Below are 15,494 nucleotides of genomic sequence, written 5' to 3'. Positions count from 1 at the left end.
TTCGGCCATCTCTACATCTGAGGAGTCAACGAGCTCTGAGCTCCAACACCCACTGAGATTCAAGGAGATCAGCACAGCGGTGCTTGAATCCCAACGCACACAGGGAGAGTGGGAAGAGGTTGAGTCATCCGTGGTAATGGCTCAGAGTTCTTCAAGCAACTGTCAAAGCCACCCTGTCACTGCAGGACTGCAAGTCTGAATACTGTCGTGAAGATGCAGGAAGAGGGGAAATGTGAAACAGAGTACTTGCCAGGAAAAACAATCAAATCCTCTAGGTTCCTAAGAGTTATGAGGGATCGGTGTGTCAACGTAAATGTGGTTTGTTGAAGGAAACTCTTCAGTAACTGTCCCAATCCTACCGTCAACAGCATCATCATTGAACAGTATCTAGGGAAAAATAGCACGGAGATCTGTTAGCAACACAAGCTCAGTCACACACACATGACAGCTTTACTTTCCAAATATTTAAAATTTAAAAACCAAAGCATTATCAACTTGCAGAAAATTTCCCCTAGATACAAGAACAGGAATTCAGCTGTGCGATAGCTGGAAAAAAACAGTAATTATCTCAAAAACTCTGGGCCCCCACCCATCTGGGACCTGGGTGCACCACCACACCCTGTGTGACCCCTGCAGGGCCTCCAGGCTGTGTGGGGCTGAGACCACACCCTGGGAATCTTCTCTGGCCTCACAATCCTGTCTCACCCCTCTCCCATGCATCTGCCTCTCTCGTGAATTCAAGATAAAATAAACTCTTAAGCAGATCAAAAAAGAAGGAAAAGTACTTTTCCCCAGCAGCTTACTTCGGAGGAACCTCTTGGGGTGATGCAAATCCATGCCACAAGATGTTCCGCAGGTTGAGTCCCCGTGGAGAGCCAATGAAGACTTTCAGCACATCCACCTGAAGCGAGAATGCAGGTCACGACTACTGCAGAACTCGCAGACCAGATGGCTCGGCTGCTGCAGAACAGTACTAGTAATAATAACACAACCAGCATCCTGAGTGCTGCACACACGTACTGATCCACTCATCAGTCCTCAGAACCACCTCTCAGGGAGGCACTACTACCACCCTCTGTGCAGGTGAGAACAAAGGATGGAAAACAGGGAGGCTGGGAAAGGCACTGCTGACGTGACACCACACATCCAGGGTCCCTGACATCGAATCAAGTGAAACAAAAAGCAGTCAACATAAAGTCGGCATCCGGCAGCGTGTACCGAATGGTTAAGTAACAAGACAGCATGGGAAGCTGGAGCAGCGAGGCTCCAGCCCTGCGCCTCCGGGTCACCTGTCTACAGAGTGAGCAGCACAGCCACTACACGAGTTCCCAGAGCACGGCTTCTGGGTCTGAAGCACCACACTGTGCAAGCGCTGTGAACAGATGGAAGATTTTAAATCAGGCCAGGTGAGGACGTACGCACATAACCAAAAGCTGTCCTCACGCCTAGGAAACGCTGCCACTGTGCGGCAGACGGATTAAGTCTCCTTCAGAGAACAGGTGGAAATTACAAGGAGGGTTTCAGCTTGACCCAGCAATGCTAGACAACTAGTTATTCAGTGCAACTTCAGGAAGTCTGCTCTCCCATCAGTTTAATGTGCTTCATTTACATCTTCTGGGCAAACAGAAATACCTGTGAGAGTGGCTAACAGTGTCTGGTGGTAGGGAAAGCCTCCCAGCACCCAGGCAGGTAAAAAGAGCAGTGCACAGTCAGAATCAGTGCAACATCCCACGCTCTTCCCAAAAGCAAGTGCCCTTTAGGCTACAGGGATCCACGGTACTGAGTGCAGGGTGCTTCTGAGGGCCAGGTCCTTAGCCAAAAGCAAAGGGTGCGTTGCTCACTGCTGTGGTGAGCACAGCTTTCTGAACAACGAGGGTGTCCTGGGTTTCTTCTTCCTCACAATCTGCCTCACCCTGTTGCCTACAGGCTGTTCTTGTCTTAAGTGTCTTGATGTGCACCCTCTTCCAGATTCTGTGACTTTTTTTTTTTAATCAATATCCAAATTTTTTTCACTGCTAGTTTAAATGATTGCCAAGGGCCCGAGTTCCCAGATGTCAAAATATTAATATTCTAAGGAGATCCAAGATGGTGGAATAGGAAGGGAGCTTACTGCTCTGGCCCAGGGAAAGACAGTTTAAAAAAAGTGTAGAGAGTGCAGTCTCAGGGAAGTCTTAGGGAGAAAACGTCAGAGAAAACTCCACACAAATTAGAAGGACACTGTGCACCTACATGGAAGGTGTGGACACGCACAACCCAGGACCCCAGCAGCTGAGAGCCACAGGTGAGACCAGTCTGCAGCAGCCCACGCCATTGGCAATAAAGCTGCAGAAGAGGCCAGCATGGGCCCAGCTTGGAGCCCTGTGGGGGACAGCGCATCTGCCAAACTAGAAGAGGAAAAAGGGGGCACATTTCTTGCTCACTGACCACCTGGCACTGGCGTCCTATAACTAGCTGAGAGGGCAGACGCCATTCTGAACCTATGAAACAGCTACACCAGCCCGTGTCCACACCCCCGAAAACTAGCTGAGGAGATGCCTCAGTCTGGCTGGGGGAATTGTCAGGGAGCTGGGCGCGCATGCTGTGGGAACCTTGTGTGCTGGGACGGCAAAAACACTGTGGCTGTGTGGGAGGGCCCGGGGTGTGGCTGGGACTTTGGGCAGTCACTGTGGGTGGCTCCACACACTCAGGGCTCTCTGATTCCCTGGTGAGTGAGGGTCACTGCTGCAGGACCTGTGCTTATACCAAAAACTACACAGATCCTTTGTGTGGTCCTTGTGGAAGAGCAGCTAAATACTGCACCCACTGGGGCTGGCGCCCAAGCGCTGGTCTTCTTTGAGGAGCAGAGGTGAGCATGAGACTACACCACCAGAACTGAACAAACCCTCCCCTCTGATTTAAAACAAAAAAAAAAAAAAAAAAGAGGGAGAGAGAGATTTACCACACCCAACCTGGTGTCACCTGGATACTCCCTTCACTCTGGAGCACTGAACAGAGCTCCCTGGCCACACCCAGCACATGTCTCTGGGTATTCACTGAGTAAGTCAACACTACACTGTGCCACAGAGGCATAGTCCAGAGATAAAAACCATCACATGGAAAAAAACAAAACAAAAAAGAAACCAATAAGTATCTCTACAAAAGTCAAATAATAAACACAGCAATTCAAGGAACAAGAATACAGAAGACAACATGATGCCCTGAAAAGAACAAAACACCTCAATATTAGAATGTGAAGATGAAGAGACTGAAGAAATCCCAGAGATGAAAGTCAAAAAACTGATCATAGGATTACTTCAGAACAAGAAGCAAATCTACAAACTAATGAAATTCATACATGACATGAAAGAAAATTTCTCTCATGAAATTGAGCACTTAATATGAAATCTTGGTGATGAAGAATTCAATAAAAAAAATTTTTAAATGGAATGGAAAGCCTTAACAAGAGACTCAGTGAAACAGAAGAGATAATATCCAAGTTAGAAAACAAATCGCTGGAAATTTTACACTCAGACCAAAAAAAAAAAAAAAAAGAATAAATTAGAAAACTAACAAACAATGTTGGAGATCTATGGGGTACTAGCAAATGACCCAACATAAGGGTCTTAGGAATTCCTGAAGGCGTGGAAAGAAAGAATGGAATAGAAGGTCTTTTTAGAGAAATAATAACAGAAAACTTCTCTAATTTGGAGAAAGGGACACACAAGTACAGGAAGCACATAGAACTCCTATAGACATGACCAGGAAAGATCTTCACCATGATACACAGTAGTCACACTCTCCACAGTAAAACATAAAGAAAATATTCTAAAATGTGCACAAGGAAAACACCACCACCACATTACTTTTAGGGGATCTCCAATTAGACTCACAGCTGACTTCTCATCAGAAACCTTACAGGCTAGGAAAGAATGGCAAGATATATTCAAGTCTTAAGAGAAAAAAAAACAAAAAACTATAGGCAGGCTGCTGTTCTCTCTGTGCAGGAGGCAGCCTGTCGGGTTTCCCCCACCCGACAATAATAAACCTTTTTCCTAACTCCCGAAAAAAAAAAAAAAAAACTCAGAATATTGTATTCGGCAAATATCTCAGTTAAGAATGAAGGTGAAATAAAGACCTTCCGTAACAAAAAGAAATTGGAAGAATTTGTCACCACACCTCCAGGCCTGTGGAAGATGCTTAAGGATATGCTGCATACAGAAACACAGCAACATGGTCATCACTACAAAAGAAGATAAAGGCAGAACATCTCCCAGAAGTTGTAAAGACATAAGATAAATGAGCTTTGGCCAGCGCCGTGGCTTAACAGGCTAATCCTCCGCCTTGCGGCGCCGGCACACCGGGTTCTAGACCCAGTCGGGGCACCGGATTCTATCCCGGTTGCCCCTCTTCCAGGCCAGCTCTTTGCTGTGGCCCGGGAAGGCAGTGGAGGATGGCCCAAGTGCTTGGGCCCTGCAACCGCATGGGAGACCAGGAGAAGCACCTGGCTCCTGGCTTCGGATCAGCGAGATGCGCCAGCTGCAGCGGCCATTGGAGGGTGAACCAATGGCAAAAAGGAAGACCTTTCTCTCTGTCTCTCTCTCTCACTATCCACTCTGCCTGTCCAAAAAAAAAAGATAAAGGAGCTTTCAATGCATCTCAAGGACCTAGAAAAACAACAGTAAACCAAACTCAAAATTAGTAGGAGGAAAGAAACCACTAAAAATAGATAAGAAATAAACAAAATTGAAACCAAAAATATAAAAGATCAGTGAAATGAAGAGCTGGTTGGGCCAGCGCTGTGGCGTAGTGGGTAAAACCACAGCCTGCAGTGCCGGCATCCCTTATGGACACCAGTTCAAGTCCCAGGTGCTCCACTTCTGATCCAGCTCTCTGCTATGGCCTGGGAAAGCAGTAGAAGATGGCTCAAGTTCTTGGGCCCCTCAACCCATGTGGGAGACCCAGAAGAAGCTCTGGCTTTTGGCTTTGGATCGGCGCAGCTCCAGCCATTGCGGCCAATTGGGGAGTGAACCATCGAATGGAAGACCTCTCTCTCTCTCTCTCTCTCTCTGCCTCTCCTTCTCTCTGTGTAACTCTTTCAAGTAAAATAAATAAATCTTAAAAAAAAAAAATGGGTCGGCGCCGTGGCTTAACAGGCTAATCCTCCGCCTTGCGGCGCCGGCACACCGGGTTCTAGTCCCAGTCGGGGCGCCGGATTTTATCCCGGCTGCCCCTCTTCCAGGCCAGCTCTCTGCTGTGGCCCAGGAAGGCAGTGGAGGATGGCCCAAGTGCTTGGGCCCTGCAACCGCATGGGAGACCAGGAGAAGCACCTGGCTCCTGACTTCGGATCAGCGAGATGCGCCGGCCACAGCGGCCATTGGAGGGTGAACCAACGGCAAAAAGGAAGACCTTTCTCTCTGTCTCTCTCTCTCTCTATCCACTCTGCTTGTCAAAAAAAAATGAAGAGCTGGGGTTTTGAAAAAATAAACAAAATTGACACAACATGGGCCCAACTAACCAAAAAAGAGGGAGAAGACCCAAATCAATCAAGTTAGAAATGAAAAACTAAATGTAACAAACACCACAGTAATAAAAAGAATCATCAGAACTTAATACAAAGAGCTGTATGCCAACAAACCAGGAAACCTAGAAGAAATGGATAGATTCCTGGACACATACAAGCTAACTAAATTGAGCCATGAAGATAAAGAACACCTGAACAGACCAATAACCAAGATAGAAACTGAATTACTAATAAAGATCCTACCAACAACAAAAAAAGCCCAGTATCAGATGGTTTCACTGCTGAATTTTACAGGAAGTTTCAAGAAGAACTCCAATTCCTCTCGAGCTATTCAAAACAATTCAAAGGGAGGGAATCCTTCCATATTCTTTTTTTTTTTTTTTTTTTTTTGACAGGTAGAGTTACAGACAGAGAGAGAGAGACAGAGAGAGAAAGGTCTTCCTTCCATTGGTTCATTCCCCAAATGGCCGCTATGGCCAGCGCTGCGCCAATCTGAAGCCAGGAGCCAGGTGCTTCTTCTTGGTCTCCCATGCAGGTGCAGGGGCCCAAGCACTTGGGCCATCCTCCACTGCCCTCCTGGGCCACAGCAGAGAGCTGGACTGGAAGAGGAGCAGCCAGGACTAGAACCCGGTGCCCATATGGGAAGCTGGTGCTGCAGGCAGACGATTAACCAAGTGAACCACTGTGCTAGCCCCCCATATTCTTTCTATGAAGCCAGAATCACCTTAATTCCTAAACCTGAAAAAGATACAACAGAGAAAGAGAACTACAGACGAATTTCACTGACAAACATAGACACAAAAATCCTCGACAAAATACTAGCCAGTTGAATCCAACAATACATCAGAAAGATCACTCACCTGGTCCAAGTGGGATTTATCCCTGATTTGCAGGGATGGTTCAACATTCATAAATCAATCAATGTGATACAACACATTAACAAACTGGAGAACATAAACCATATGATTATCTCAATAGATGCAGAGAAAGCATCATAACACCTTTTATAACAAAAACTCTAAAAAAAATTGGGTGTAGAAGGAATAATCCTCAACACAATCGAAGCAATTCATGACAAACCCACAGCCAACATCCTATTGAATGGGGAAAAGCTGGAAGCCTTCCCACTGACATCTGGAACCAGACAAGGATACCCACTCTCACCATTGCTATTCAGTATATCCTGGAAAGTTTTAGCCAGAGCCATTAGGCAAGAAAAAGAAATCAAAGGGATACAAACTGAGAGGAGGAAGTCAAACTATCCCTATTTGCAGATGACATAATTCTATATATAGAGGATCCAAGAGACTATTGGAATTCATAAAAGAGTTTGGTAAAGTGGCAGGATATATAATCAACACACAAAAGTCAATAGTCTTTGTATACAAAGCCACGGCTGAGAAAGAGCATCTAAGATCAACCCCATTCACAACAGCTAAAAAAAAAATGGTGCAGCCACTATGGAAGGCAGTATGGAGATACCTCAGAAATCTGAATATATACCTACCATAGGACCCAGCCATCCCACTCTTGGGAATTTACCGAAGGGAAATGAAATCAGCATATGAAAGAGTTACCTGTACCCCGATATTTATTGAAGCTCAATTCACAATAGCTAAAACATGAAATCAACCCAAATACTGATCCATTAAAGACTGGATAATGAAATTATGGGATATGTACAACATGGAATACTACACTGTGGTAAAAAAAAAAAAAAAGGAAGAAAGAGAGCAAGAAAGAAATCTGGTCATTTGCAACAAAATGGATGAAACTGGAAAACATTATACATAGTGAAATAAGCCAGTCCCAAAGGGACAAATTCTATATACTCTCCCTGACCTGTGATAACTAATAGAGCACCTAACAGGCAATCTGTAGAAATGAAATTGACACTTTGAGAAACAATGACTTTGAATAGTTCTTGTCTCCATATTAAGAAACAGTTTTTTTAATACTCTTTGTTGAACTCTTTACTCAACATAGAGTTAATCATAAATCTATAAAGTTAATTTAAAATAGTTCTTAGTAAAAAATAAGAGTGGGAATAGGATAGGGAGGAAGAAGAGAAGAGGAAGAGGGATAGGAGAGAGTGTGGGAGGGCAGGTACGATGGGAAGAATCACCATGTTCTTAAAGTTGTAATTATGAGATGTATGAAATTTGTCTTCTTTAAATAAAAGGTTTCTGGGGAAAAAATAAATAAAAGTATCAATATTCTAGAACAAAAGTGTAATATCACTTTTTAAGAGGTCAAAACTTCATTCTGGATTTAGTATTTAGTATTAATGTATGATTGATCAAAGCAAAATACTTCCACCTGACCCTGTGATCCCAGGTTACTCCAGCATTGTGGACCTAGGACAGAAGAGCTACAGGTGGCTGAAAGAGGGGGAATTCTGAAATTAAAGGCTGGAAGGGTAATATGCATGAACCACTAATGTGACTGATCAGTTTTGCAAGAACAAAAGCCAAGGTGTCTTCATTTGTTTTGTGCTGTGCTCACTCTGCAAGTTTTAGAAGAACAAGCTTACCACAGACTGACCAAAGACTTGTGCAAGCTCCTCAGAGGCAAGCAGATCTCTTAAAAGAAAGGGACATTCTTTCCCAATCAGTAAAAACACCTACGATGGAAACAAAAACTATGTAACAGTTGCATGCCAATAAGCCAGTTAATGTTCATAAAAACATAATTGGTGAAGCAGTACAGTAGAGAAAGTATTTAAACACCAATGTGTTGATGTTATCACCATTCATAAAGAAAAATATTAAAAATCAGCACCAAATGATTATATTTTAGAGGAAAACAATAATCCAGGAAACTTAGGGCAACTTTAAAATAGTTCAGTGTTTGTTCATGTAACTTATTGGAACAATGTTGAGAGTGTAACACTTACATCACCCAAGGCTCGTTCTAGACATGATGTCAGTTTCATTAAGCTAAGAGAAATAGCAGGCGATTGTAGACTTTTCAGGGAGTCAAATATTTCAGGAAATAACTGTTCAGAACAAAGCATGTGTTAGAATTTACACTAACAAGTTTCTCAATGTAATACTATTTATTGAAATTCAAAGTCTAAATATCTCAACTAGTTATTTAATATTTGCACCCAATAAAAAATCTCTCAAAGTAACAATACTAGTTATTGAAATTCAAAATCTAAATATTTCAACTGCTATATTTTCATTTTTGGAACAGTAAACATCTCCTTTATAAATATTACAATGCCTAAAGAGTCAAGAAAAATATTTATGTATGTGACTTCTTTGAAAGGTATTTCAATGTTTATTTTGCATGGCAAAATTGTGAATTTAACAGTCAACCATTTTGACCTATATCTCTCATCTCCAATTTTGAATTATGTTGGTTCTCAATAATAGATCAACATGGGCAGCTGACCTGGCAATTAAAGTAACTTCTGTAAAGAGAGAAACCAAGATCCTTCTACTCTACAGAAGGAAATTCAAAGTATCTCATAATTAGACTTATTAAAGTTACTACTTTATTATAGTCATTTAATGTGCCAAATGAAACAGAAAAATCTGACAAACAAGATTTGGGTTAGAATTCAAACCATCTTCCCCTCAATTCCCCGTTAACAATTCAAACATTCCCATCCCTAGTCTGCTGGTCCCACCACCTGGAGATCATCTTGTATCTCTCCATAGATCTCTTTAATTCTGGAGTAGTCAGTTTTTCTTAGCCCAAGAGGAGCAGCCCTGCACCAAACACCACCCTGGGGCCACTGATCCTGATAAAGTTGGACTCTAAAACATTGTTTTTCAAAAGGACACGTTTCTCAGCTCAGGGTCTGGAAGCCTTGCATAATACCTCAGGTTTCTTACAACCCTCAAGATTTCTTCCAATTGGAAAGCCTAGGATTGGAGACCTTTTTTTAAAAAGAATTAATTAATTTTTAAATTTTATTTGAGAGAGAATGCCTTCCATCCACTAGTTCACTCCCCAAATGCCTGTAGTCACTGGAACTGGGCCAGGCTGAACAAAACCAGAAGCCAGGAAGTCAATCGTCTCTCACGTGGTAGCAGGAACACAGCCACTTGAGCCATCACCTGCTGCCTCCCAAGGTGCAAGTTAGCAGGAAGATGGAATTGAAAGCAAAGCTGAGCATCAAGCCCACCTACTCCAACATGGGAAGTGGGTGTTTTAATCACTAGGCCAATCACCTGCCCCAGAGAGCACTTTAAAGCTGGCAAATAATAATTACCAGAGGATCTAAGTGGTATTTGCAAAGTCTTTTATTTGTAAAGGTTGTTCAAAAGCCAAACCTCCGAAAAACCCGTCCACTGGAGTGATGGAGCATATCGAGTTTCAAACTGTCCCTTAGTCAGAGATAAGAAATGTAGATGGACGGTTTCACATACAGGGCCCAGCAGCCGCACACTTCCCCAGTAATCCAGGTCTTGGTCTTAAAAGATGAGAAAACAAGTTTTAGTATCACAGTTCCATATCATGCAAAGAAAAATGCATAAATTATCACAGAAAAAGTGCTTCAAATATAAAATCTCCACAAAATCAACAATCAGCTTATAACTGAGCATATGAGAAAAATATATTATTGGAAACTAATTATATAACATTTATCTGATTATAAAATAAAAATACATTAAGTATGAAAAATACAGAAAAGTTCAAACAGGAAAAAATATTTTCTTCTACATCTTTAAGTGTAAATAAGTTTATACACAACAGGTTTATGTACATACAACTGTCCCTCTTTATCTACAGTTCACTACTGGCAGTCAGCCAGAATCCAAAGAAACTAAACATACGCTGGAGACAATGAACTCCTAAAGTTTCCATCTGCGCTCCGTTAGGAGCAGTGTGATGAGATTTTACATGGTCCTCCATTCCAGCAGCCTGTGAAATCACTCCTTGTCTAGCCCATCTACAGTGATCTGTCACCCGCCAGCTAGTCACTTAGGAGTCTGTCATGGACGACAGTGCTTGTCTTCAAGTCACCCTTACTTTACTTCCTGTTGGCTGCAAAGCACAGAAGTCGTGATGCAGAAGAGGCAACGGGCATAAAACACGCGAGGACAGGTGCCCCGTGCCACGTGGCAATGCTCCAGGCACAGGGGAACTAGCAGCACGTGCAGGTTTTGGTGCTAGCCAGTTTCAGGCAACCACTAACACTCTTGGAACTTACCCCATGCAAGAGGGAGGGCTATTGTACATATATTGTAACTTGACTCCTTAACATTTTTAGATTATGAGATTTCTGACGATAAATTACTCATAAACTTTTTTGTTTTGTTAGTCTAGGACTTAAGAGTCACATGGTTCATGATTTAAAAATACACAGGACTGGCCGGCGCCGCGGCTCAGTAGGCTAAACCTCCGCCTTGCGGCGCCGGCACACCGGGTTCTAGTCCCAGTCAGGGCACCGATCCTGTCACGGTTGCCCCTCTTCCAGGCCAGCTCTCTGCTGTGGCCCGGGAGTGCAGTGGAGGATGGCCCAAGTTCTTGGGCCCTGCGCCCCATGGGAGACCAGGAGAAGCACCTGGCTCCTGCCATCGGATCAGCGTGGTGCGCCGGCCGCAGCACGCCTACCGCAGCGGCCATTGGAGGGTGAACCAACGGCAAAAAGGAAGACCTTTCTCTCTGTCTCCCTCTACTGTCCACTCTGCCTGTCCAAAAAAAAAACAAAAAAAAACACAGGACTGAAAGCATCCCACATGGTCCTTCAATTCTCCTTCTATAGCAACTACTTTTATTAACTTCCTGGGGGCATTTACAAACACTTACACATATACAAGCAAATATAAATATATGCTATTTTCTTTCACTTAGAGAGATCACAGTATCAAATGAGTCTCCTCAGTCTCCCTCACCACTGCCTAACAGTTCACTTCTGCATTTATTGTTAATTACTGAGAAAATCCCCTACCAATGTTTGGCTGTTCCCAGATTATTAAGCCATATGTTTATTTGGCTGTTCAAAGAATGCTACAAGGAATAATGAACACACTACCATAGTTCAAATGTGATTTGGCCCCTGAGCTCATGTAGTCGTTTAAACCCCACAGTGATATTAACAGCAGCAAGAAAAACTTAGTACAATCACAGGTTTAGCAGTGGGGCCTTTGATTCAATTGGATCAGGTTGTTGGGGTCGGCCCATCACCAAATCGTGGTGGCTTTGTAAGGAGAGACTCAGACATATGCACCCCTTCTTGCCCCGTGATGTTCTACCTCACCTCACAGCTCTGCTGGCAAGATCACCATCTCCAGATGAGGACCTGGGGTGGGAGGGCTGCCCAGTCTTGGACTCTGAACCTCCAGAACCATAAGCCCAAATAAGCCTTTCCTTCACCAGGAGCTTGTTTCACATATTTAGTTGCTCTAATGAAAACCTGACCAGCACACTTTCAGATCCATGAGTGTAGCACATGCCTGGGAATGGAACTGCTAGGCCAGACTATGTTCATATGAGCGCTGTTAACAACCCTAATACCTGCTCCAAAAGCATACACAAGTGACTATAAAACATGTAAAATGATTTTATAATTTACCACTGGTCATGCCATACCTGCAATTCACACGCCTTCAACAGAGAATCACCGTGAGGCCCCGGGATCTGCAGGATCACCTGCCCATCAACCCCAGCCTGCTCACACAGGGCTCTCCCCAACCAGCTCTCACTAACCGCCATACTGCTCTGGTCTCATCCTCTCTTCTCACAGATTATTTTCTCCTTTAAATCAGGCTTGGATTACAACATCTTCCAACAAAAAGGAATTTTTTTTGGACCAAGACACTTTCAGTGGAATGATATGGACTGATCTTTGGGTACTGACCTGACTCTGCATATCTCACACACTCTGTGACTGTTTTCCAATACACTTCACCACTCTGAGATACAATGCTATTGATAGCACAAAGTTCTTTAAATTCAAAACCAAGTTTACAAATAATGTCATACACTGAGGGAGAAAGACATGTGGTAACAGGTTCCTCTATTAGTCCCTGAAATATAAAACACAAAAGACACTACTCAGTAGGAAACAAAAGCAGAGGGACATTATTTAACAGAAAAAGTCTATCTAAAGTGCAGAATGTACTTAGCTGTAACTGCTGTTAACGTGCTTTCTGGATAATACAGCTAAACTCTAAGATAATTTATGTACATGTTTTCAAATAAAAGATAAACACTGAAAATTCTTTTATTGATCAGAGTAATTAAGATGCCAGTTCACAGAAGCTCAGTGTGTCTTATAAACAGGGTGCCATTCCTTTTTTTTTTGTTTGTTTGAAGGTTTTTATTTAATGAATACAAATTTTAATATGTACAACTTTTAGGGATATAGTGTTTCTTCCCCCCATCCCACCTCCCACTCCCTCTCCCATTCCATTTTCCATTAAGATTCATTTTTAAGTGACTTCATATACAGAGACCAATTCTTTACTAAGAAGAGATTTCAACTATTTGCATCCACACAGACACACAAAGTATAAAGTACAGTTTGAAGACAAGTTTTACCATTAATTCTCATAGTGCACAACCCATTAAGGACAGAGGCCCAGCAACAACTCCTGTTGTTGATTTAACAATTGACACTCTTATTTATGACGTCAGTGATCACCGGAAGCTCTTGACATGAGCTGCCAAGGCTATGGAAGCCTTTTGAGTTCACAAACTCCATTGGGTTTTATACAAGGCCATATGCAAAGTGGAAATTCTCCTCTCTTCAGAGAAAAGTACATCCTTCTTTGATGGCCCCTTCTTTCCACCGGGGTCTCACTCAGAGATCCTTCATGCCAAACCATTTTTGCCACTATGTCGGCTTTCCATGCCTAAAATGCTCTTGTGGTGTTTTCAGTCAGGACTTAGAGGCTGATTCTGAGGTCAGAGTGCTGTTTAGGGCATTGGTCATCCTATGAGTCTGCTGTGTGGACTGCTTCCCATGTGGGAACTTTCTCTCCTTTGTAATTCTATCTATTGTTATTACCAAGCACTGGGTCTTATTTATGTGATCCCTTTGACTGCTGGTCCTATGTATATGATCAGTTCCATTCTTAATATGATAACTTTATCACATAAGATGGGTTTAGTGCCACCCAGCTAAATGGGTATCATTCCTTTCAGCACTCCTTTACTACCTCAGAATTATCAAAATAAGCTATTTCTTATTGGGAGTGGGAGAGCAGAAAATCAAGTATAATGAAAAAAGATAAAGGAAACCTCTGATTCAATATATTGAAGGAAACTAGAATGTCACCTCAGAATATCCTTTGGGGGTTGGCACTGTGGCACAGCAGGTAAATTCGCCACCTGCAGTGCTGGTATCAAATCCCGGCGACTCCATTTCCGACGCAGTTCTCTGTTATGGCCTGGGAAAGCAGAAGATGGCAAAAGTCCTTGGTCCCCTGCACCCGCGTGGGAGACCCGGAAGAAGCTCCTGGCTCCTGGCTTCAGATCAGCCCAGCTCCGGCCGTTGCCGCCAGTTGGGGAGTGAACCAGCAGATGAAAGACCTCTCTCTCTCTCCCCGCTTCTGCCTCTCTATAACTCTTTCAGGTAAAACAAGTCTTTTTAAAAAATATCCTTTGATATGAAAATTATAGAGTTGAAGACAAATAAGCAGCAGCAGAGGAAAAGCTGTCTCACTCCTCATTTTCTGCCTCAAGAGAGTATACAAATTCGCTTCTACTGGACACAACCTCAGACTCTTCAGGGAGGACACCAGGGAGGCTACAACTGAACCATAAGCCATTAATTTCTTCTCATATATCTGCTTCTCCAGTTTCTAACACTTAGAAGCGTAAAACCGTTTTCTTTTGTCCTGTTATTTTTCGACAGGTTATTTTTCATTTATTTGAGAGGCAGAAGACAGAGCCCTCATCCACTGATTCACTCCCCAAATACCCACACTGGCTGAGGGATCAGGAACTCAACCCAGTCCCCCACATGGGAGGCAGCGACCCAATCATCTGAGTCATCACCTGGAAGCTGCAATCAGGAGCCAGAGCCAGAAACTTAACCCCGACATGCTGGTATGGGACATGGGCATCCTAACCAGAGTCTTAACCCCTGGGCCAAACGTCCAGTCCACCTCTCTCTTCAAATGATCGTCCTTTACTGAGAACGCACCACAGTGGAGGCCAACACGTCCTGAGCGGCTTTTCCTTCAGGTTCACACGACCGGGCACTGCATACGTTAGCAGACGTGTTTCCGTTTTACCTGACTTGGGTCACGGATCTGAGCTGGGCGTGCCCCAGCCAACCACAGCGACGCCCTCACGTCTCACAAGCAAGCGGACCACCCGTCGGCCGGACCGGCCCCACGCCTCGCTGACAGGGTGGGCCAGCAGCAAGACGCCCAAGGCGCGCGTCCTTACTTTACGTGTTCCTTCTCCGTCTCCGGCTTCCCGCTCAGGTCAGGGCCATGGCACGTCCTGCCCACTCACCCTGGCTGGAGCGACAGCGTTAACGCTGGTGCAGAAACCAGCCAACCACAGCCTTCGGGGCAGGGCTGAGCACAACAAAGTGCCCGTAAGTACGCCAAGCCGCACTCCTGGCCTGGCCCCAGTCAGGCGCCGCGCTCTGAGTCAGGAGAGGTGACACCCGGCAGCTCCCCGGGAGAGGCCGGGCGGCTCGGGCGCCTCCCCACCCCACCCCAGGCTCGCCCGCCGCCCGCGGGACCCCGGCCGCGGCCGACGACGGGTCCGCTCTGCGGCCCACAAGCAAGGCCGCTGGAGGACGGCGCCCGCGGACCCCTCAGGCCCTCCGCGGCATGCAGCAGGGCGTCCGACCACCAAACGCCAGGCGCGTCGTCCCTCACAGGCTACTAAGGGCAACGCCGGGGCAGCGGAATGCGGACGCAGCTCCGAGGCTGCGGGAGAAGCCGCTCGCGCCGGCGCCCACGCCGCTCCCGGCCGCCCACGCCGCCGTGCGCCACGGCCCTACCTCCATAACTTCCGGCTCTGCGCGCGCCGCACGCCCGCCTCTGAACTTCCGGCGGGTGCGGCGCTTCCG

The 15,494-nt window shown here is 44.8% G+C and overlaps 1 protein-coding gene across 6 annotated transcripts in view; it reads right to left on the bottom strand.

Annotated features, from left to right (window-relative positions):
• ERMARD (ER membrane associated RNA degradation) overlaps positions 1–15,478 on the bottom strand; it is a 37,686-nt gene extending 22,208 nt beyond the window's left edge. For 3 of the 6 annotated variants that reach the window (XM_062187043.1, XM_062187047.1, XM_062187046.1), the window contains exons 1-7: positions 13,740–15,365; positions 12,318–12,486; positions 9,787–9,926; positions 8,397–8,498; positions 8,034–8,123; positions 804–901; positions 251–387 (exon numbers count right to left, since the gene is read on the bottom strand). In XM_062187043.1, the coding sequence (XP_062043027.1) occupies positions 251–387; positions 804–901; positions 8,034–8,123; positions 8,397–8,498; positions 9,787–9,926; positions 12,318–12,486; positions 13,740–13,826 (823 nt within the window). In that variant the 5' untranslated portion in view covers positions 13,827–15,365. Of the gene's footprint in view, positions 1–250; positions 388–803; positions 902–8,033; positions 8,124–8,396; positions 8,499–9,725; positions 9,927–12,317; positions 12,487–13,739; positions 15,366–15,425 lie in introns of those variants that run through there. The other 3 variants (XM_062187045.1, XM_062187044.1, XM_062187048.1) reach the window with 3 other exon arrangements.
• Positions 15,479–15,494: the final 16 nt, after the last annotated feature.

The sequence above is a fragment of the Lepus europaeus genome, chromosome 3, assembly GCF_033115175.1.
Source record: "Lepus europaeus isolate LE1 chromosome 3, mLepTim1.pri, whole genome shotgun sequence".
NCBI classification, from domain to species: domain Eukaryota; kingdom Metazoa; phylum Chordata; class Mammalia; order Lagomorpha; family Leporidae; genus Lepus; species Lepus europaeus.
The sequence above is the reverse complement of the archived record's forward strand: the minus strand, read 5'-3'. Positions and strand labels throughout refer to the sequence as shown.